The sequence below is a fragment of the Corapipo altera genome, unplaced genomic scaffold, assembly GCF_003945725.1.
Source record: "Corapipo altera isolate COAL_440 unplaced genomic scaffold, ASM394572v1 22b, whole genome shotgun sequence".
NCBI classification, from domain to species: domain Eukaryota; kingdom Metazoa; phylum Chordata; class Aves; order Passeriformes; family Pipridae; genus Corapipo; species Corapipo altera.
Window position 1 is genome coordinate 15,587,675 of NW_020884876.1, and position 24,346 is coordinate 15,612,020.

General features: G+C 36.6%; 1 protein-coding gene across 1 annotated transcript in view; it reads left to right on the forward strand.

Moving 5' to 3' along the window:
• NAF1 (nuclear assembly factor 1 ribonucleoprotein) overlaps positions 1-17,474 on the forward strand; it is an 18,300-nt gene extending 826 nt beyond the window's left edge. The window contains exons 2-9 of the mRNA XM_027635765.1: positions 7-242; positions 1,810-1,942; positions 3,919-4,012; positions 7,710-7,792; positions 8,702-8,862; positions 11,692-11,743; positions 14,279-14,381; positions 16,795-17,474. Of these exons, the coding sequence (XP_027491566.1) occupies positions 7-242; positions 1,810-1,942; positions 3,919-4,012; positions 7,710-7,792; positions 8,702-8,862; positions 11,692-11,743; positions 14,279-14,381; positions 16,795-17,216 (1,284 nt within the window). The 3' untranslated portion in view covers positions 17,217-17,474. The remainder of the gene's footprint in view (positions 1-6; positions 243-1,809; positions 1,943-3,918; positions 4,013-7,709; positions 7,793-8,701; positions 8,863-11,691; positions 11,744-14,278; positions 14,382-16,794) is intronic.
• Positions 17,475-24,346: the final 6,872 nt, after the last annotated feature.

Below are 24,346 nucleotides of genomic sequence, written 5' to 3' on the forward strand. Positions count from 1 at the left end.
GTGGAGAAGCTGGAGAGCCTGGCGTTCGAGCCCGGCACCGCCGGCACGGCGCCGGGCGGGGAGCGGCCGGCGGGCGCGGAGGACGCACCGGCCCCTCCGGAGGGCGGTGGGGAAGCCCAGGCCCCGCTACCCCCGGCCGCAGGAGCGCCCCGCTCACCGTCGCCCGCGGGAGCGCCCTGCTTGCCGTCGCCCGCTCGGCTCAGCACGCCCGCTGCCGCTGGGTCCTCCTCGGACTCGGACAGGTAGGTTCAGCCCTGGGACTCCCCGCGGGTCGCTCCTCGCTCGTTTAGGCCAGGCCGCTGGTGCTGTGTCTGAGCGCTCCAGAGCCCGGTGTCCGAGCGCTCCCCCCTCCCCCGTGTTTCAGCCTCTGTAGCGCTGCCTTTCCCGTTAAAGACGGCATTTTGTATTATATTTTGGTGGGAGACGTACTGATGCATCAGGACTCCAGAACAGTGCCTGTAAGGGTGTTTGATTTAATGGAAACGTGAGTTTAAGTGGCGGCCTGTGGAGCGCCTTGGGCCGCCCGTGCCCGTGTGAGAGCCTGGCTGGACGTGCTCCTTACGGAGCGCTCCTGCTGCACTGGGGGCAGCACCTGCGGTGCTACTGCTGAAAGCCTGAACGTAGGATTTCAGGTGAAGAGTCTGCCGACTGCACCTCGTGCTCTAGTGTTGGCATCTCATTGCAAAAACTGATTCTCAGTCTGTATGATTTTTTTTATAAAACAGTCCGTCTTCTGCTTCTGTCAGTGCTTCGATGTTCAGTACAGTGTGTGAGAGGTAACTTTGATTAGGTGTGGGCTCTGTTGCAGCGTTAGAAGCCTGCACACTTCGACAGTTTCAGTGAGTTTCACGTTTTCTTCTTGGGCCAGTGCAGCAAGATTGGTATGTGCTCCTTTTAACTAATGGAAGCTGAAGTAAACTCTTAAAAATCTCCTCTTAAAGATACAAAACTTCATTAATAATTAATTGGTTAAACTTTGACTTTAGTTGGTTCATAGTTTTACTTGAATATCGTGAAGTGATAGTGAAATTCCTGACTTCCAGGGGCTTCACCTATATGTGCTGTTTTTTACTTCGAGAACCTGCTGCACTGATGAACATTAAAGATAAAATTTTGATAGTTTTAACTTAGCTGTCTGAATGTATCTTAAACTTTGGTTTGCCTATTTTTTTAACTCCTTCCCCTGATTGGTCTCTGTAGTCTGACTGATTCTTTTTTTTTTCCCCCTCATGATTTTTTTTTTCTTTCTGCTATATAGATTTCGTTCCAGGAGGCCCATATTTGGCTTTTTCAAAAGGTTTATTTGGGAAGGTGCTCTTATTTTTTTGTAATTACTATGAGCATTTTTTGGGCTAAAGAACACAACAACAGATAATTGAAAGCTATCCATTTACTTGTGAAGGAGACTGTGGTATTACAAGAATGTAGAAGGGAGTATTTTTTTTATTTTATTTATCTCTGCTAAAAGCAACATGTTGACATGAATAAGTACTGGTTTCTTACTGAGCTCTTTACTTGAAATATAACTAGTCTAAGAAAATAAGCATCTCTTACTCATGTGTCAGTGTGAAATACTGAATTACTAATCTGTGTGAATATGTACTAGGGGATTTGGGCAGGTCATGAATTATGAAACTAATCCCTTTTATTTGCAAAAATTGGAATTTTTTTCCCCTTCATCTTGCAGGATGCATTGCTTACAATAAGTATTTTCTTGCCTTTCACTTAGCGTTATTCTAATGTTGGGATTGTACAAGAGCAGTGACTTTGAGAAGTCAGTATTCTAACTCCCATCTGTGTTTTATTCAGTGATACAGATTCAGATAGTTCATCGACTACATCCTCCTCTATATCTTCACTAGTATCTGATGAAGACGATCATCCAGATGAGAAGGGTAACAGATCTTACTGTGTTAAAACAAAAGATGAATTACCTATTGACGTAAGTACAATGTGATATCTTTTAAACCTTCTCCTACTAAGCCAACCTAAACTATCTATTTTTCAGTCACTCCTACTACGTCAAGATGGGGGATAGAATCAAAAGAGTAAAAAAGAAAACTCTTAGGCTGAGCTAGAGACAGTTTAATATGTAAAGAAAAAGGCACACACACAAACAAAGCAAAACAAGAAATTAATTCACCACTTCCCATGGACAGGCAGGTGTTCAGCCATGCCCAGGAAAACTGGACTCCATCACATGCAACAGTTACTTGGGTATACAAATGCCATCACTCCAAATGTCCTCCTCTTCCTCCTTCTTCCCCCAGCTTTATGTGCTGAGCATGATGCCATGTGGTATGGAATATCTCTTTGGTCACTGCGGGTCAGCTGTCCTGGCTGTGTCCCCTCCCATCTCTTTTATACCCCCAGCCTCCATGCTGATGGGGTGGTGTGAGAAGCAGAAAAGACCTTTATGCTGTGTGAGCACTGCTCAGCAATACCATTTCTGTATTATCAGCACTGTTTCCAGCACAAATCCAGAACACAGCCACATACCAGCTACTGTGAAGAAAAATGACTTTACCCCAGCCAAAACCACCACAGTTAATAACTTTAAATGTCTTATTTTTTGGGTGCATATATTAAGGAACTATTTCAGAAACCTCTTGCTTTGAAGTATAGGATTGGCAGATATTGTGTATAGTATGGCAGAAGGTATAGTTTACCATTTTGAGATTTAGGATCAAAATTATAACTTCCTTTCTGCTCGTCTTTGGCCTTTGAATTGCTTTCACTAAAGTGACTCAGTTAAGTCTTAGCAGTGAAATTGATTTAATGTTGGAAAACTCACTGGTGTGTAGAAGGTTGTGGTGTTTCTATGTGAATACATGTCCGGAGCTTAATTGTGTACTATAACATCTGGGAAAATGTTGGCCTTATTTATCTTTGAGTTGCTCTATATGCCTTTGCCAAGCACTTTTGTTAGAGTGAAGATTATCAGGTGAAGTTTTGATAAAACAGATTAGGATTCTTCTCTTTGAGTGGGATTCTGTTTCTGGTAGTGACCTTTGAAAGTGCAGTTTAGTGCTAAGATTAGGACTCTACCTCTACATTCACAAGATGTTGAATTTGAAAATAGTGCTTACTCTAGTTGCTTTGTATTCCGTATAGTTCACATTGAATTCACAGCAGTATAGTATATACATACTCATCTTAGTTTATGAGTAAGTCAGAGTTATATGATGAGTTCAGTGTTAATCAGCCTTTGATAGTAGATTTTGATCCTTACATTTGAGGAAAAAGTTTAATTTGAATATTGTGTAGTACTCGTTTTTGTATCTGAAATTAGGCTCTTTTTTTTTCCTGAAACTGTTCTCTGACTATCCTGTGGTAACAAATGCAACTTTTAGCTAAAATTTTCTTTGTATAGGTTGTTTTGATCTTTACATCTTCTATAATGGTCCAAGTCATGATATAAATGGACAGATAACCGTTTTACCAAATCAGATGATACACATCTGTTGTATTTCATGCTGTATTGTTATTGTCTCTTGCTGTGTCCATTTTTCTTCTACCATGCATTGAATATAATTGCAAGTTGTCTTATTTTTTGATTACTCATTAATTACTGTGTTGTACATTGAGCTAAATTTATCTAACTTGAAAGTTCAAAAAATTGAATGAAATGCCTGTCAGTTGTTGGCTTTCTCGGGTTAAATAAATTTGGCTTCTATTTCAGTTGTGATGGAAATATGTAGAGAAGTGTCTCTGTAGGAAAGGTGTCCTCAAAAGTGGCATTCCCTCAAGAGGAGTTGATTTGAAATGATTCTGAAAGAGGCAAATCAAACTAGATTTTTTTAAATAAAATCTTCAGAACACTAGGAAATTTTTCACAATTGTCAAATTGCTGCAGTGATGAAGTGATGAATGTCGTGGTGTGATATTATATTCTGAACATTGACTTGATGTTTTCAGGAACTACCTCCTGTTGAAGACTTATCTATAATTCTGCCAGATAACGTTGAACTGAAGCTCTTTGGGACAGTGTCCAGCATTATTGAGCAACTAGGTAGGAAAAATATATTTGCTTTGTTTATAATTAATGTAATTTCTGTATAGCTCTGCATTAATTGTGTACTTAACTGTTCCTGCCAAGTGTCAGTACTGCAGTGTTGGATCTCTGGTGTTAGTGGGTTGCTGAATGAGAACTCAGACTAGCAAATGACGTTTGTGTTGAATTACCTTCTAGTTGGCTTACGTGATACTAGGACTACTATGCTTGTGTTTCTATGTGACTTTCATGTTTACTTTTTTCATTAGAAAGCCTTTTGTCCACAGTGTATTTAATGATTTTTATATTGATTCTGGTAACATTATTGTATTTTTAAGAAAATCTTCCAGTGGTATGGGCTATATTTGAATTATCTCTGAACATATAGGAGTTGTGTAACTGAAAGCACAGTTGCAATACAATGCGTCCCAAGTGCTTGCTTGTTAATATACAAGGACAGGAAAAGGACTTGTTTCTTTAGTGGTGCAGGTTGTTTTTATTTATTTTTATCTTTATTCATCCCACTTCTGGTACCTTGGCCGAATGAAAGCTGCCCATGTCAGCAGTCATAGGATAGTATGACTAACATGATTTATAGGTGCTGGAGGGTAAACTTAAAGGGATTGAGATGCACAATAAATGTAAGCTTAACTGCAGGCAAAAGACATTCAGGGATCTTTTCTGATCTGCATGGAACCTCAGTATCTGGTATATGAAATCAAAGTTTTGCTGAAGCTGATATTATTAAAACAGCCATAGTATTCTTGTATTTAAGCTATTTCAGGTGTTCTGTTCCACTTGAACTGCTTTCAAAGCAATTTGCTTATGAAAATTAGAAATTAAATTCAATTTTGAAGTTAAAGTATTTATGTTAAATGGAGTACAAAAGAAAACAAATAGCCTTTGCTATTAATTTTTCTTCTCTTGTAAAAGACTTCAGGTAATACAGGCAATTCTTTTACAGTATTTTTATAGTGGTGTTAGTTTAGAGTTAAATTTAATTTCATTCATTTGCAGGAAGCTGCTTTGAGGGTATGGAAGGTAGTAATCAGGTTTTTTGTTCTACTCTGCCCTTTCTTGCTTATTGATAAAAATGGGGACTTCAGGAAGGCTGTCTTCAGCTAAAATGGTAGTTTGAAAACAAGTTTAAGAAAAAAGTTGAATCATAGTTACTGTTATTCTTATTTTTGGTCTGATATGTGAAGGTATAAACAAACTTGTTTTAAAGACTTCAGTTTTGGAAAGTGTCCTTAATTTTAGTCCTCATTGGTCAGTATAATCTGTTAAAATCCTGTCAGTTTACTAGTAGGTGAATTCTTCAGTCTGCATCCTACTTTATGTAATGAAAATATATGAAGTGTTGAATTTAGATTTGTTGGTGAAAGTTAGAATACAAGCTAATAATCGTAATGAATTAAAGCCGTAAGAATGCCATAAACGTCCAGGATATCTGTGATTAATTTTCCTGCTTTTACTACCTTACTTTATGACTTCTCAGTCTACATATTTTTGCTTCTTTTCAGTTGTGTAAACAGGTATCTGAGTGGCCTCAATTTCAGTTGATTTGTGGCCATATTAGGGACTCTGCCAGCTAATTGGGGGTTGTTTTTTGATTTTTGAAATAGATTGATACCTCTGTATACCAGGTTTTTTGATTTTTTTTTAAACTAGATTGATACCTCTGTATATCAGGTTTGTATCTAGAGTGAGGGAAATTGAGGTCTCATTTGGAAACAACAAATACTGTTCTGACGCAACAACCAGTATTCTGAACTTTTTCATTCCCTTTGATGTATCTCAGAAGTCTCTGCTGTTCTCCTTAGCAAGCTTCCAGGTTCATCAGTCTGCAGTGAGTGATACTTTTAAGTTTGGTATTTCATACTGTGAGGTAAATTTGAGGCTAGAACAGTATAGGTTCATGCTTACTCTGCTCTAGCTAAAAGCAAGATGACAGTACTTTCTGTGAACTTCTGCTCAGTGTATCAGAATTTTCCAAAACTTTTGCTGTGTTTTGCTTCAAGGTACTTAAAGAGAAGAGAAATATTCGCTGTGTGAGTTACAGCCTAGAAAGTAAACAACTTTGGTGTATATGAGAAACCTGCCCTGCGGCTGCACTTTGGGCCCTGCAAGAGAAGAAGCTGAGGATTTAGGGTGGGTTGGGGTAGGGGAAACTGTAAGTCTGATAGGCTGTAGGTGATAATACTTCTCCTAGGTTTCATGGGACTAGCATGACTTAGATTTTCAGAATATTTTCCGTAGCCTACTGAAGACTGGGGGGCTATGTCTGATGAATCAAGGTGAGAACATTCTCAAGACTTTTTGGCATCTGTTTTTTTTGTTTTGTTTTGAGTTGGGTTTTTTTTGTGTGTGTATTTTGTTTCTTGGGGTTTTTTTTTTGTTGGATTTTTATTTTGGCTCATGAGGTTTAAACAACACATTGAGTTCTTTCACTGTGTATTTTATCTTGCAGGTAGGCAGAAAAGAAATTGATTGCCCAAATTCTCTTGAAATTCAGTGAACTACTAAGCCTTAGCATTGTCACATACTAGTTTGGCGTGTTTGAAGGTTTTTACAGGTTGCAATTATAGCAAAGCTTGACTTTTAACTTGATGACATTTTAAGTCCTGACGTGTAAGTTTAGTAGTGATGATCTTGTTAGTTTTCGATAGAGTATGAGTGGCACTAAGCGCTTGAGTGACCTCATTTGCTGATTGGGAGGCATTGAGAAGGCTTATGTGAGCATTCTGTTGTTTTAGAGGTAGAGAAGTTTACCATCAGAATTTTTGAATGTAATGCTGCTAGGCCTTTACATTGACAGCTTTAAGCACAGTTCCTCCTGAATGTAAAGGAAGACCTGGTATTTCTGTAGACTAAAGCAACAAATGCAGACTACTACCAAAGAAGAGTGATCTACTACAAAGATTTCAGTAAAGAATAAGAATTATATCTCAGAATCTGGAAAACCTAAAAAACCTGTATATCAGATCATGTATTTAATGAAGAAAGAACATACCTCTGTGTCCATTTATAAGTGTTTAAATCCACTAAGTGTTAAGATTTCATATTTTGAGCTACTAGAATGATGTGCTTGCTCTGACTATTCATACCATCATTAGTCATTGGTTAGTAGTGTGAGACTTATATGACGTTAAATTGCAGAAATGTATTTCAGGTTGTGTATGTGCATACGTAAACAACATCATCAGTTGCTGCTGTGAATGAACTGCCATACAACTTCTGTGTTCCCGTTCTGATTCTTAGGACTTACTATGGAAAGCTATAGTGAACAACAGTCTCCATTCTTTTTTCTGAGGAGAATTTGATTTGGAATAGTATGGCATAAGATATACCTGCATCTACACTCAAAAACCCCCAGATTATTTCTGCTATACATTTAATTATGAAACATCCTGGGTAAATGCATCAGATATCTCACACACACATATCTGAGACTTCTCTTTTGTACCTGTCATCTGGTCTCTTTTACTTCTTTACACCAGAGAACAATAATTCTGTAAACATTGTAAATTTTGCCATTCATATATCACTGGAGAAGGGATGTATGATTTTAAGTACTTTTGTGTATTTGCAAGAATTTTCGATTGCAGTGCTATGAACTGTAGTAGACAAAGAATGGTGTGGTTTGTTTTTTGTACAATTAACTACATGCTATTGAAACATAAAGTTCTAATTGATCTTTTTCTTTCCATTTTAGTAATAATTGAATCACTGAGAGGCCTACCTCCAATAAATGAGGACAGCATAATTTTTAAAGAAAATCGGCAAACAGCAGGAAAGGTGTGTGTAAAGTAAAACCCTGTTATTGAAAGTATTCTTTAGTGCTCCAAAAAGTAGAGTTGAGATTGATTAAATGAAAGATACTGTTTCCTTGATATATAATTTTTCTTTATGCTTTTGACTCTTGCTATATTCAACTACTTTTTTAATCTCAAGAATTCCTAACCTGGAATTCATTGCATCCTTACAGAATTATAATGTCTGGTGAATTCCCAGTATTTGATGAGGGTGCTTGTGGAGAGGTAGGAGTTGCTTTCAGATGTATGATGTCTTGGAATAACAGGCTGTACTCTCTTTCTGCCAGCTAAAGGCAAAGGTTAGAGTGAAATGTCATGAAGAATGGGGAATGTTTACAGCTCTGTGCTCTGCTGTACTGGTTTAAGGCCAGTGAAGAACGTTTGCTGAGAGGGGTGTTGCATTGAATTTTCTATATTTTCTGTGAAAGGAAAGCCATCATCTACAATAGTTACTACTATAATATCCTTGAATGCTAGATGGGAGTGAAACAAACTCAGCCTAAATTGTGGATATTCTGTACAACATGGCAGAATTCTCTGCTCTCCCTGGAATTGGGGAACAAGTGGTAACTGACGTAAAGGCATCTTGAAAAGACGACCTTTGAGGAAAAAATGATCAGGAGATTATTCCAGGTGTAAGAGATTTGAAAGCAAAATGGACACAGAAGAATAGAGATTTGACAAAAGGAAGGATTACTAAGGATGTGAGAACTTACTTTTCCACATTATAACAAATGTGGAAATTAGCTGGGGAAGTATACTGTCAAACAAAATTTTTGGTAATAAAACTGAAGCATGAAAGGAACTTTATTTGATGCCACATTTTCTACAATGAAATTAGCTATCTATTCTTGGTGATTTATTTAAGCATTTTAATTTTTTTTTCTTTCAGATATTTGAAATATTTGGTCCTGTCCTACATCCTTTTTATGTGTTAAGATTTAACAGCTTTGAGCATGTCAAAGAAAAAGGTATTAATGTGCAAGATAGCATGTATTTTGCTCCATCAGTGGAGGACTTCACCCAGTATATATTTACAGAGAAACTAAAACAGTAAGTCTGATTTCTTTTCTAATCTCATTACCGTGTGTTTTTTAATCTAACTAAAAATACTGGATTAAAGTTTGGTCTTGGGTGAGATTGATACTAAACTGTTTATTTCCTTTAGATATTCTCAACTGTGTTGTAATTACAAGATTTTACTGTTTTGCCTTTCAGAACAGTAGACAGTAGCTGTAAACTGCAAGCTTTCAAAGTGCTATAATTACTAAAGTTCAGCTTCTTGTTGAATTTAATATATTCAGTTTACTTTTTTTTATGCTGCTGTGTTACATAAAATATCATAACCAGAAAAAAGTTCATTGATAATTCCCTCATACCCCCTCACACACATATACATAAAACAGTTTTGCAAGCTGAACTGTCCACATGTTGTTGTTTGGATTCTTGTTTAGTTCCAAAACTGATAATAAACTTGTTGGCATTCTGAACAACTTTGTTGTTATTTACTATTTTTAGTTCATGTTACTAGGCCAGAATTGAAATCTGTTTATCAATAAAACTATTAAAAAGTTGGAGTATAAAAATTCTAGATAAAAATTACCTACTGTAAATTTGTGAAAGAGGAGGGATTTGAGTGCCAGTGTAGTATGATGCTCAGAAATTCCTCAGTAGTGTTTGTGCATCCCAGCCTGCCTGAGGAAAGCAGCATGTATGAATAGGACTTGATGCCGTTTAAAGGGAAGTGTATTCAAAGACACAGACAAAGAAATAAAGCATAATAAATGACAGCTAGATATGAATGTTCTAATTATTGATGAATAATTTTATATATATAGGTTAAAATCCTTTGTCATATAAAAGGTGACTTAGTTTCTGTTTGTCAGGATTCTCAGTTTCTCATCTGACTTGGGTTTGGTTAGTTGTCTGCAGTCATTACAACTCTGCCCATATTCATACTGAATGATTTTTTCCTTAGTCAAGTATGTGTGACCAGGCCTGCAGGACTCTTTTTTTTTTTTTTAATTTCTCATTTCTATGTGAACAACAAGCATATTTTTTTTCCTTTCAGTGAGGCCAAAAATAGATCAGTTTCTTGCTCTGATGCTTGTTTGGTTTTCTGCAGTATTTTGATGCCAGCTGGTCTTTGATTTGCACTATTAAACTTTGTTGCTTAGCATAGTAACTGCACAGACTTAAGTCATCTGCTTGCTGCATCAATAACTGTGTACTGTACTGAGATGGGAGACTCATGTTTTAGTCTGCTGCATGCTTTGGAAAAAGTTTTGGGAACCATTTGTCTTTTGGTAGTACTTCATTGTCATGCGTGGCAAAAATTGAACACTAGGCAAGATATTTCAGACTGTGGCTTACTAGCACAGCTGAGCAGTGCATCAGACATTGCTTCTTGCCTCGATTAAAATGAACAATGTGAACACCTGTATAGTCTGACATGACCCGTAATTTCTCAATCATTTGACTAAAGTTACATTTCACTGAAACTATTTTATTTCTGAGCTTCGTCACTGTAATTTCTTAAGCTCTTATGAGGCATTTGGTACTATTGGTTGAACATGCCTTTTCACAAAGTAGGTATCATTAAAAATGGATAAAAATTTTCTGATTTCTGACCTATGCTGTAATGTCTGTCTGAAGGAACCAAGATGGCATGGGTAGTAGAAAAGTTGAACTTTGGTCAGTGCTTTGCAATAAGGCTTTTGGATCTTAGCAGATTGTAAATTTGATGACCAATAATTTTTATTTTCTGCTTTTTATTAGTTTGACAGTATGCACACCAGATTGTGGAGTATTAAAGGCTTAAAGTTTTAAAACTGCTACTGAAAACTGTGATGGTACTTTGAAAATGAAAGGAATCAAGATAAAGATCTGAAAGAAACATTAAGTTTGAAGCTTTTTCTGAAATCTGAAATGCAATCTGCTTGCATTGTGCAAAGTTGAAGTGCTATGAATAAGCCTTACACTTCATAGAAAAATAAAGTGTAGTGTAAAACTTACTGAATGCAAAACAGTTTGTTGCTAAAAATAGATAAGCTCATGTTCATGATTCCTCTGAGTCACCTTTTGTTAGACTTCCAGATCTTACTTCAGAAATATCTTGACTGTGGAAGTCAAAGAAATACTATATTGTTCTTTAAAGAAGATTACTAAGTTCTTTGTAGTATGAAAAGTGGATTGTGTTTTACTGAAATGGGCAAGGCTGCCTTGGGAGAGTGAGATAAGCTGTGTGAAATTAAAAGGTTTAAATTTTACAGTCAGTCATTGCAGTGAACTGCCTCAATTCAGATTCCAAACAATTTAGGTTCAAAAGGATGTGTTAAAAGAATATTGATCAAAGCTTAATATTGGCTGTATGAAATGCTTAGTCATCACTCAGAGCAGGAAGATTTTTCAAGTTAAGTAGTAAGTTGACTTATACATTACTGTTCATTTAGATCATCATGGCCAGGCTTTGTGAACGAAGATTTGGGAGGGGGTCTACCCACATTTGCTACAAGCGCGCTGGTGGCTAAAGAGACCAGTGAGAGATAGACAAGTCCGGTTGCAAAAGGCACAGCAGAAAGACTCCTTGGATGGTATCTGCAAGACATGATTCTTTCTGCATTGTCTTTTCTCCTTGAGAGTGATCCTACCTGCATTCTCAACAGAAGCAGCAGCATGTCTCCTTAGCGTGGTGCAACCCAGCCGCTGTCTGAGCACGGTGCCTATTCATTTATTTAGATATAATGCTAAGAAACAAATGCCTCTCTGGAAAGACACTTCTTGGTGTACAAGATCTGATACCTTGAAAGTATTACCGTTCCTTCATGTGGATTGTCTGATTTGTGTTTGGGGTTGTTTATTTGGTTTTTTGGTTTTTTTTAGGGAGAAAGGTTCGGATGCGTCTTGGAAGCATGACCAAGAACCACCACCTGAGGTAACTATAGTGGATTTTTTTTGTTTATTGTTTTTTGATTACACAAGCTATATGTAAAAAAAATTCTATGCAGAGTAACTAATTAGCAGGCTTGTTTTTTTTTATGCAGATAGGAGTTGGATGTACCTTTTTATTGAAAGAAAAGTTAATGCTTTTCTTGGAGAGGTCTCATAGTAAGTGTAAAAAGTACTACCTGTCTTTTTTTACTTGCTTTTTGCAGTTTGGAAAAATGTATATTTTTTTATTCACTTCCTCTAGTCCTTCAGGTGGTTTTTCAGCCAGGGCACCATGAAGCTGCCCATGCCACAGTTGGACGACATATCCAGAAGGATGCTGTGAGGGGCAGTACAGTCCTTGTCTGAGACTGGGTGTTCTGGCTTGAAGGAGAGATATTCTGACATGAACTTTTCTCTCAAAGAATGCTTGTCTGTCAGTTCTCACTGTAAATTGCCTTCCTTTCTTGGTGAGACATCATCTCACAGAGAATCATAATTTGAGAATTAGAAGTGTTGCTTAGGAATTGGACTGTATGTATGTTATCAGTAGAGCTTTGAAAGGCTGTGTGCTTAGAAACTTTTGACTAGTCTTAGCTTTCTTTTGTTCAGCAGTTTTCTAGTGGTGATGATACAAAGTGTGCTTACTGGCTAATGGTGAGCTCTTTTGTTGTTTCTTAGTCATGTTTTAAAAACTGTTCAAGACATAGCTTGTAAATGTGTAATTTAAGTTTGTAGGAACCTAAGAAACTTTAAAATTTGACTAAATACAGTGAAACAGTCAGATTTTCTATGGATACAGATTAATTGCTTTTTCCAAGGTTTGGTTTTTTTAATGATTTTTCTTAGTTTTACTTATAATACTCTTACCTTCAGGTTAGAATCTGAAGGTACAGGGGAAACTTCAGGTTTGCTGTACTTCACCATAGGAAGGAAGAAGGCTTGAACAAAATCAGTGAAACATGGGCAGGCAAACTTGCTTGCTTTTTATGACATCTTTGTTTTTGTGGCTGTTCTGATTTTCTGATCTGTCTGTGTGCTCTGTTTTGGAAAAAATCCATATCTAACATCTTGTAATCCCCAATTAGAATAATCTTTGGTTAGTTCTAGCAGTCAGAGTGTACACCAGGCTATCTAAACTGTGACAGCTGATGAGTTGATAGAAAGTAACTTTTACTGTGAAGGTAATAGCTGTTGACAAGGGTGCAGATTAAATTTTACACTAGTGATACTTGAAATTGTCTCTTACAGTCAGACTCTTTTAGACATCTCAGCTTGCAGCTGAATTTATAACTTTTCTGGCTAACCCCTATGGTAAACTGTGTGCAGTTGCTGGAGTCAGTTTTTTTTTGTGATACTGTGAGGCTTTATTTTTGTATGAATGTTAAATTAACCCATATTAGACTTTTTTTACTTGCTACTTTATATGGTAAGTTTTCCTTTTCTGACAGGTTCTTAATTAACCCAGCTTAACTGTAAACTTGCTAGTACAGTCTTTTCCAGCCTTGTTTTTGGGGTCATAGGATGACAAAGTGTGATCTGTATGCTGCAAGGCTGGCAGGAGCAGACAACTGCAATTTTTCTGTGACACGGCTTTTGTGGGATGTTACATGGAAAGTAGGTAGCAGTAAATGGTACCTATTGCTGTTTATTATTTCTGCTCTATGGGAATATGGTGTATTGAAGTCCTTAGAAAAAACAGGAGTTAGTGAAAGATTTTATGTTATGGTACGTATCATCTTGCTGTATTCCTTATGGCTTTTTTTGAGTAAGTACATAATGCAGTTATGTAGAAGAGGCAATAGTTGCATTCAGAATTAACTTTTATGTGGCTCTTTTTAGTAGTGTTCTGCTGCATGGTTTTTGAGACCCATCCTTTGTGTTTACTGTAAGCAGTAAACCGCCTGCTTTCAGAACTGGGAAGGGTGGGAAACAATCCTACCCCTTTTAAGCCATATGAGTGAGCTTTTTTTCGGGGAACTAATTAATTCTGATAGATTTCTTCCCTGTCACTGATAACACTTCCTCATTCTAAATGTAAAAGGTGACAAAACCTTGTATAACAAGAAGAAAATGCAGTGACATTGAATCTATTGTAAACAGCAACATTCCTCAAAGCTAAAAATTCCTTTGGAATAACATTGCTATTGCAAGTTTAACAGAAATTTTGTTATTTAATATACCACAGAAAATTCCAGTTTAGTGACAATTTTAGACTAGACTTTTTTTTGTATGTTTAACTGTGCTGAGTTATGTATTGGTTGTCAAGTTAATTTTTACTTATTTTAAAAATTCATGTTTTAGTTCACTCAGTCTTCAGTTTGCCCTTCAAAAGGTTTTCTTGGCAGTGACTAGCCAGCTCCTTCAGAGTTTCCCAATTCCTTTCTAACTAATACCTAGGGAATCAAAATTTTTTTGTTCAGTACTTTAATATTGCTCTTTTAAGGAAAACTAGACAGATTAACTGAATATTGTATTAATTGTCTTATGAGAAATTTCTTGTACTGAGAAGCCATCTGATTTCCTTTTTTTTTTTGACCAGGTCTTGGATTTCAGTGATGATGAAAAAGAAAGAGAGGCAAAACAGAAGAAAAAGAAACCTGAAAGTGAAGGAAGGAAAAAACTCAGATCAGAAACAATTCCAAGTGAGTGAATGCTATGGGAGAATGCTTTTTGTCATTTTTCCAAACTGAGTTTGGAATGCCCATCTACATTTATCTTAATGATTGATTTTTCATACAGTTAATCAGTATTTCTGTGCTTTTCAAAGTTACATTTGTGAATTTGTGTCTACATTCTGTATTTTATTAGAAGAAAAAGGTTATTTTCTGTTAAAATGGAAACCCTGTGGAAGGGAAGCAGCAGAACAGTTGTCAGAAGAGAGTCAAGGCCTCTTAGAACAGTGTTAGACACAGTGAGGATACAGAACAGGTGCCATTTGGAGTTTGGAGCTTGCTTATTACAGGGGTTGTTTGGGCCCAAGTTCACCTAAAACCTTTGAGTGCAGGGCAAGATAGATGAAGGCCATGTGCAAATTTTGGAAACTCACTTCTTGGGAAGTCAGGGAGGAGGCCCAAGTCTTAGATGGGGAATTTATTCCTCTGTCTGAATAGGAAGCTCTTCCTCCTATGACATATAAATACTCCTATAAAAAAACTTACTGGTGTAGCTTGCTGAGAACCTCTCTGTTCACCTCCTACAGTCATTAGATAAACAAACCTGTGTATAGGTTTTCATAATATGAATAACCTTCTGCACCTTCCTTTCTCCTGCTGTTGTCATACCTGTTCCAGGTGTATGCTTGCATCTGTACTCTCTTTCCAATAACCAAATTTTCCTTTCTCGTCCCTACTTACAAAAAAGCACCACGCTTCTGCCCTTGATTTTCTAGGACAGACTCCTGTGAGTTTGCTGCTCTTCCATTGTAAAGCTGATATACATTGTGCCCCACTCAAATCCTCTTCTCTTGATCTGGGAAAGGAGTAACTATCCTTTAATGCTTTTTGTACAGTAGGACCCTCCATTGTATCATTTAAATAAAGCTGCCATCTTCCTTGGAATGACTTTTGCCATATGGTTTTGAAGTTCTCCCTTAAGAGAAGGATCTGAATTGTACTGTACTTTCTCTTCATTGCTGATGTGTTTTTTTTTCCTCCTGGTTTCTGTTTATCTAGCATATGGCATATTTTATACGACATCGTCGTTCTTCTAGCTTATTGCAGACCTGTCTTTGCCTAGGGTTTGCTGAGGCTGCTACTGAACTATGTTATGTTCTGTAACTGAGAACACAACAGGAAGAACTGCCACACTCTGTCAAGGGAGATGTGTTATGATTTGTTGGCATATAAAGTGAAATTGTGTGCAATTTGCTTTGGCTATAGACTTAAATAACAAGGATATGTGACAAATTGAGACAAAAACTCAGTCTCAGATGGAATTTACTTGGTTGCGTCTTCATAAAACCCTGAGTCTATTAGAATTGTCTCATTGTTATAGTGTTTGCTAGGAGAAGAAAGAACAAAAATACCCATTCAAGTACTTTCACTTCAGTGCTTCCAAAAGGCCTTCTTGTACCAAAGGAGTTTTAAGTCCTAATTCCCCATGAAACTTAGTAGGAATTTTGGTATCCAGGTAGCTTTCCAGACTTAGCCTTTCAGAGATGAAAATGTTTCTATGTAGTCTAGTGCCAAGGATTATGTTCACACAGGTGTTTAAATTTCAGTGATTTTATGTGGTGATATATCCCTGATTACCTTGTTGCTTCCAGCCCTAAAATACTTCTGAGTTCATGTTTCAGTTTAAATTCTACTACTTTTTGAATATCTTTAAACCTTCTTTTTTGAACATTTGCAATATTTTGGTACTCTTCATTTGATAGCCCTTTTCCCATTAAAGTTTTTCTTATATTTATATAAAGAAGCAGTACATTTGTTATGAACCTTAAATATATGCTTACAATGACCTGTAAAGGGAAAAATTAATCTTAAAAAGATGAATGCTGAAAGCTAATTAGCTTAAGGGGCAGGTTACCCTTTCACTGGTAGAGTAAGTTAATTTTAATAATTTGAACTTGAATAATTTCAAGCCATTTGTGTCCTGTGCCTGTGGTGTAATACCAACTCAGGACTGAAAGCCACATACTGCTTCAGGGTAATACAGTGTTGAGGTATCTTTAGCTTTAAAATGTGTTGCTTTTAAATCTTGGTTTAAATGAAAGCTTCCGAAATACTCAAAATTTGAATGTTCCTATGATTCATTTATACAAATGAAAAACCTGGAGGGAAAGAAAGTGAGATTTCTTTTTTAATGATTGAATTTGCAGCCCTCAGGATCATCCTTTTTGTGTTCTCTAATCAATCAAAATTAGTTACTAAACAGTAGACTTGCCAGTATTATTTTGTTGTTTATGTTTTAGTTTTAAGTATTTTTTGTGGATAAGAATACTTTTCAAACTTCCTTGACTTCAACTTGGAAGATTTATGAGGGCTAAATTGATCTTTCCAAAATAATACTACAACTGTGTGTGTTTGTGGGGTTTTTTGTTTGTTTATTTTTTAGGTGAGAAGAAAGGATTTCACCAGTCAATGCAGCAGCCTGCTTCAAGTTATTCAAGGGGATATCGTGGCAGAGGGTTTGCCAGGCATTCACTTCCTCCTCCATCAGGCCCTCGAGGGTTTTGGAGACCTCAAGTAAGACCACCACAGCTGTACTCTTCAGACAGGAGGATACACCAGGAATCACCAGTGTTTCCACAACCTTATAGAAAAGAATATCCAGTGATGCAGCAGTATCCCTGTCCTCCTCCGGGCTTTGGTTCTGTCAATGACGTGCATCAATTTCCCCCTCCGCTTTCCAGTATGAATATGAATTGGACAGGCCCAAACATGTACAACTCGTCATACCCATTTTTACCACCTCCTCCTCCGCTGCCGCCTCCCCCTCCTCCAGATAGCCATCCTTCCCAGTTCAGGCCTTACTAAGTTTCCATAAATGTGCATACAGAACATTGTAATATGCAGGACTGCCAAGACTGTATTCCCTTATTTTGAAGATACTTTTACTGCAGCTGTAGAACAAATGCAGAATTTTGTACTTTGTGGGACAGTCATAGAAAATTATTTTTTTCTATATATGTTTTCTGTTTCAAAAAAGAAAATTATAAAAATAACTGAATATTAAATAGTTGTTTATTTTTATAATATCTGTTCCTTTGAAATTATAAATAAAAACTTTTTGGACTGGTATGTAGTGGAAATCTATTTTGTAATAAATGTGAGTAGTGATGAGGATATGTCACATAAATGGTATTTTAATATTTTTAGAATAGTTGTATATTGCTATGCTGAACAATTTTTCTCAGTTTCTGCAAATTTTGAAACCTGCTTGCATGGGAACTAAAAAGCTGACATCTAAATTTTAAGACGGGTTTGCCACTGTTTGTTTAAGATTGGGACCTGAGGTGTTGGCAAGTTCAGTTCTTTGGGGAATGAAAATAAAACTGGCTATGCTTGATAGAAAAATGGATGCAATGGAAATACTTCTTTTGTATCTTTAACTCTTTGGTAAAATGTCCTATTGTCTGACCTGCTGCTAAATCTGTCCACAAGATGTTAAAGCCTAAACTATAAAACTTGGGAAAACTGGCCTGGTAATTTTAGTGGCAAAAATAGCTAGTTTTGTTTGACCTCAGTTATTTTTGAGTCAAAGTGTTTTTTAGAAATCTGTGTTCCTACCTTACTGTGTTATGTCAAACATGTTACTGCATTAAAGTGTTAGAGCAATATGCTTTAATAACTCTTCTGCTGAACTGCTCTCATGCCTGGATACCAGTTACTTCCTAGACACAAGGACAGATCCTTGGCAAATGAAGCACTTAAGACATCTTCCTTTTTCTCTGCCGCTGGAAATTGATTGGTAATGCACACCAGCTCAATTCTTGATCAGTGCTACTTTGGAGCAGGCTGAGCTTTTTAATCTGAAATAATTTGGTGGGTAATGCACCCTCTCTAGAGATACTCCAAATTAAAACAACCAAACAGCCAGAAAACAGAAATTGTGAAATGTGAATTGTGCAGACATCAGGTCCTCAGCATCAACATTGTCTCTTTTTTAGCTAGTCCACACTAATTGCTGATGTAGGTGTAATTTTAATATTCAGCATGTAGTGTAATACTTATTTTTTTGTAGATACTGCTTAGGCACTAATGTTTCTGATTCAGGCATACAAAGACAGAAGGACTTAAAAATCTCTGTTCATTCTGATTATTGATAGTGTTCAATCCTGACGCCAGTTGCAAATACCAGTAAATCCCTGTTTGCTAGGAATTTCACTATGACCTATGTCCCAGCAGTTGGTAAGCTGCCGGATTAGTACACTGATACCAGAAAAGGTGTTGAAACCAGTGTCTTATTGAGTAAAATCATTGAATTATATCTGATATGCTTTGTTTAAAAACAAAGCCATCTAACTTCCCTCTTCTCCTCTCCCCAAAAAAGCAACTGAAAGGGGGAAAAACCAAACAAAAAACCCCACAAAAAAACTCCTCAACAAAACCCAAATACTTCAGTTTCTGAATTTGACCTTCCTTGTGTACAGATATGATTCTGCAATCCTTGTGGGCAGTCACAATGTTTTGAATACAAGAAATTTGGAATTACACTGTTTAGTGATCCTAAGTCTGAACTGGAATGAAGAGAAAATACCATCATGTATTGTCTTCCATGTAGAACAGCTTTACTTGCAAATTTATTTGTGTGCCTTCAATTAATCACTACTTATGTTTGAATACTGACTGCTTTTTCCAAATAAATGTTGTTGGTGTAGGAATACTACTGTGGCATTTTTATTAACTTTAAGCTATTTAGTGAATTGTTAGGATTTAGAATTTACTAAATTATTGGGAGATTAGAACTTTACAATAGTTTACTTTCATTCAATGACGTATAGTTGGGAAGTCTAAAAGCCTCAAAAGAAGAGAGCATTTCTTATTTTGTGTTTACTTGTTCCCCTCAAAGGTGCATAAAGCAGTTTCAACATCAGAAAAGTTTTGAGTCCAGGACAGAATTTTCAGACGTGACTCGCACCAGCCCTCCACCTGTGCCAAAAGTAGCAGAGATTGCTAGGCTCAGGGCTGGGATGGATCAAATGTAAGTCTTGAGTAAAGTAATATTTTCAATATTGCATTCTGACTCATGTTATCTTATTTTCACATTAGGCCTGAAAAGCTGTGATAGAACCCTGTCACTTCTGTAACATTTTTAGTTATTCCACTTTTTTTTGAAATTTGACATTTCTTCATGGCCTGCTTTCCAGAGACACCTTAAGGCATGGGATGAGGGGAGAGACTCAAGGGAAAGAGAGGCTTATGGAAAGATTGGATATAATTTTTCAGAAGGCTGATGTTTATAAATAGAAGTATGGAGCAGTAAGCTATTGGAATGTATAAATTACTGTAACTGATAATATGAGAAATGGAAAACTAATCACATAGTTGACAACATTCCTCTTAAATTTATGAACAAACAACAGTGGTACATTTGCTGTCCTTTAACTCCGGTTTAGACAAGAGTCAGCAGCAGGAAGGGTCACCCCCAACTTCTCTTGGGGGTGAACAGCAAAAGGGCAAAAAACTTTCTTAATGGAAAATTCTGACAAGTGGCATGGGGTGCAGAGAAGCACATGCTGCCAGTTTGCTCTGAGAGATGATGGAATCTACACTCTTGGAGGGATTCAAAATTTGACTTTGGACATGGGCTTGTGTCATGTAATGTCCAGGTTAGTCTTGCTTTGAGTGGAGAGGTGGACCAAACTGTGAAAGCCATCCCAGCCTAAACTATTCTTGTCGTTGCTGTCATTCTTCTGTCTTCTCACCAGAGGATTTTTTTTTTTTTTTCTGCGTAGATGCTAAAAGGCATGAATAGCCTACCCTGAATTACTGGTGTTTGGGAAGCCTAGCTCTTAATTTATTGTGCTCTTTCATTATACTACAGATTTTTATATGTAAAATATCCACACTGTGCTAAAAGTTGGACTTGCTGAGGGAAGCAATGACTGCTTCCATTTCACTGGATGTAAGATGAATTGAAGAATTTTCCCTTTATTAGTTTTTTGGAAAATAATGATAATGAGGGTCTCAGTTGCTGTCATTTTCCCTTATGGGGTAAAGCATTCTGTATTGTACTATTTATTTTGAGAATGATGTAATAAATAACAGTACCCAAAATGTTTTTTAAAAATACAACAAAACATAAACAAAAAAAACCTCCTGAGAATTGTTTTTAAAGAATGTTCTCTAAAGTAGAGATTTTTGCCTTAGTGAAGACCTTTTTAGTAGTGTGAGGCTCTCATACCAGAATGCATATTAGTGCCATGCAGATGAAAAAAAAGAAATAAGTAGGGGGGTTTTTTGTAGGTTGTACTTAGATGTTTCCAGGTTCTGTTTTCTGTTTCTTTGCAAGTCAAAGATATAGTCAGTTATTCTTGTTTAATAAATTTAGTGATGCGCATAATCTGATTTAAAGGATCGGTGAGTCTGCACAAAACTGTTGGTGACAGGTTTGTTATAGTGAGAGTTGAAAATATGGAAAGCACTGCCGAGGATGACAAGGCTTTTGCAGAACAGCTTACCTTTCAGGACAAATACATAATTCTGGAAAGCATGTAATGATCTTTCTTTATCTTAATCACTTGGAAGTTTACTCAGAGTTGTTGAATGTGGGGTAGTCTTCATTTGTCATAAATGAAATCTGTTGTAACTATGGAACTATTGTTGACTTTTCTGTGAATTTGATGCTCTGTGTTTTTTACGTAGTGTTTTGTGAAAATGCTTTATTAGAATTTTCTGTATGACTTCTGAGTTCTAAAATTGATGGAAATTGTGAGTCATAGATTGATGAATGGTTTGGCTTGTAAGAAGACTTAGAAATTGTCTAATTCCAACCTCTCTTAGTGAGCAGTAACACCTTCCAAGAGACCAGGTTGCTCAGAGCCCCATTCAGTCTTGCTTAATGCATAATGCCTGCTATTTATTAGCATAAAGCCAGCCACCAATAGAGAGAGACAAGAGTGAGCAACTGTCACACACTCTAGCTTTGAACTTGGAAACAGAATTTTCTCTGGCTCTTCTGTGCCCACCTGAGTAGCGTGAGTACATGGGCATAAAATAACGTGCTCCATGCTGAAACAACTATGGGAACACTTATGGTTATGAAGTATCTAAGTTTGTTTATATTAAGTCTCAAAGACTATTGTTCGCATTATGTTCTAAACAGGAAGATTTCACTTTGCAAGTTTCCTACTGTGGGAAGTAGGAAACAAAAATCTAAGAACTTCTTAATCATCAAGAATGAACTGCTACTTGGTATCAGATTAAGTTGTCATGAAGGTCTGTCTTTTGAAAGAAGTGATACAGGTAATATTTTCTTCAAAGAGAAGAAAAATGTCATTAGCTATATTAATTTAATAATATTTACTCAATTTTTAATATATACATTATGTGGTCCTAAATCTGTTTTGTGAGAATTGCATGCACGTGAGGTCTGTAAAAAACCCAAATATTTTCTTCAACACAGACTCAAGAAAAGAGAGTATATTTTGTGAGATTTCAGTTGATTCTTTTATGTGAATGTTTGACCTCATGTAGACTTTCTATAGTATTCAATTTGAAAGTGAAAAGTATACCCAGACTATAAAGACCTGTTTAACCTGTCTACTTGATCTTCATACCCTTGATTCTACCACTTCTGGACTGTCCTGTATAACAGTATGCTCCCTTATATCCAAGAAAACTAATAAGTTTGTAAAGAGGAGACATTTTTGGGAAAATCATAGTCAGCATTTAGTTTTTTGGTTGCACTCTTCACTATGATGTGTTTAATTCATAGATAGTTTTACATTTATTTATGTATCCTATAATCATCAATCTCCACAGCTTTGCTTTGCCACATAGTGGCACTTGATCTTTGGTCTTGGTTAGCATGTTCTGCAATGTAGAGAACACGTGGATATATTGCATTTTTTCCTGGTTCTTGGTGCTCTACAACGCTCATCTCTTCTACTGTTATATCAAAAAGACGTACAGCACCATGTGCATTGATATTCTGCTTTTGGTGACTGGCTGTTTGTTTTTGCCTTGCAGTGTATCCATTACCTACCCATTATGTTCTTTTTGTGGTATACCTAATTTTTGCTCTCAGTGCCACTCTGGCACTGAAATTGCTTGGACTTTAAAGAGTTTCATCCCTCCAGCATAAGGTGATGAAATGGTGATATCAGAGTTTGAGATGTAAACAGTTACCATGCCCTAGAGAAAAATACAGCCCCGGGTAAGTTAAATAGGTCATAATACTCTTTTGTCTGTGAGCAGAAAATCCTGGGGTAAGTTAAATAGGTCATAATACTCTTTTGTCTGTGAGCAGAAAATCCTGTTTGCTGTTTGTTTTACAATTCCAGTATAGTGAAAGAAAAAGAAACTTACCGACCTTAGCAGGAAGAGCATTATCATACCCTCCCAAAACTGAGACATCTGGGTGTGACAGCATAGGACATTTGGATCATTTATTGTCACTGTCAGTCTCTTAACCAAATCAACCATTTCTTCCATTGAAGAATCAGGAGGGGAAAACTAGCAAAAAGCTATGGCATTTATCAAGATTTGGATTCCTAGGCAAAATATTTCCTATTAAGTTCAAACTAATTTTGGTGGAATATGTAGCACACTGGATGATGATTTTATTATGATTAACCATAAAGAAAGTGTCATTTTAAGAGAAGAGATGATTCTAGTTCGATTCAAGTTAGGCCAGTGTGTCCTGTGCTCTGTAACTGGTTCAGAGATTCCATTTAAAAGCAATTGCAGACAGAATCAATCCATCTGGTATGGATGTCTGGAAAACATCCAATTTTGGATCCTGAGAGGAATTCCATTTGCATTTCAGAGAGAACTCAGGGGCAGACACTAGGTCTCTTGTGTCCCAGGCTCATGAACCTAAACTAGTTAAGGAATTTTTTAAACTCCCATCTTTACAGATCTGTGTGATGTAAGGATAGCATAGAAACAAGTGTTTTTACTTAGCGACTTTTTTTTGTGATTTTATTTTTTTATCTTGAGCCTTTTTTCTTTTGAGCCAAAAACCTACAGAAGTGGCTTAGTCTTTACAGGTGGTCGATCACTAATCCAGTTAGGTTGTGTTGTTCTTTTGCAGTCTAAGAATAAAGGACGTGAGTAAACAGTAATCATGACTGACTCTACAATGTAATATAAGAGGAGACATAGAACATCTTTGAAGCTATGTTTGATGTCTTGTTTAGATTCTAATTTTCATAAGTAAACTTGGTAAGCAAATCTCCTTTTAATCAAGGAAGAATTTTTCTTTATAAGGTTGGTCTTAAGTATCATCTGATGTTTTATTTTCAGGAAACAGCATGAATATAAAGAAATGTATGCATATGTATGTAATTAAATAATTTATAATATATTCACTTTAACATATAAATATTAAATTATCATTAGTAATTATATATGTGAGTATATATGTATAAGGAAATATTTGTTAGTTATTCTGAACTAATATAACTTTACCTGCTTCATGCTAATTTTTTTGGCAGCAGACAGAAAATTGTTGAGTTAGTGCTGCTTAACCAGTTACTGGAAGGCTTCTGAATCAAAGCAATAGAGCCTGTTAATGCTCTTATTCCATTGCAATATATTGAGTAAAACATTAATTTAAATTATCCCCTGAGAAAGAGAAAACACTTCTTTTTTTGGAGAATCTGTTAGTATTTTCCTCACCTTACCTGTGATGGTCAGATGGCTGTACCCTCTGTTTTCCCTATACAAATCACTGAATGGAGGAAGCCATGCTCCTCTCAGGTCACTTTCTGAGGTGATTCACTGTTTTACTCCATGTGATATGTTGTCGGATCAGGGCTCTGCTGTCGTATGGGAGCTCTGCCTAACTGCATTTTAATTTTATATTTTAGTTTTTGGGGTGTGGTTTAATGAGTGGTTAAGTGATTGTAAAAATACACCTAAAAGGTGACCCTGACCTCTCCACTATGTTACTGTCTGTTTCTTTGAAGAATAACAGTGGTCATCTTTCAATGGGATGA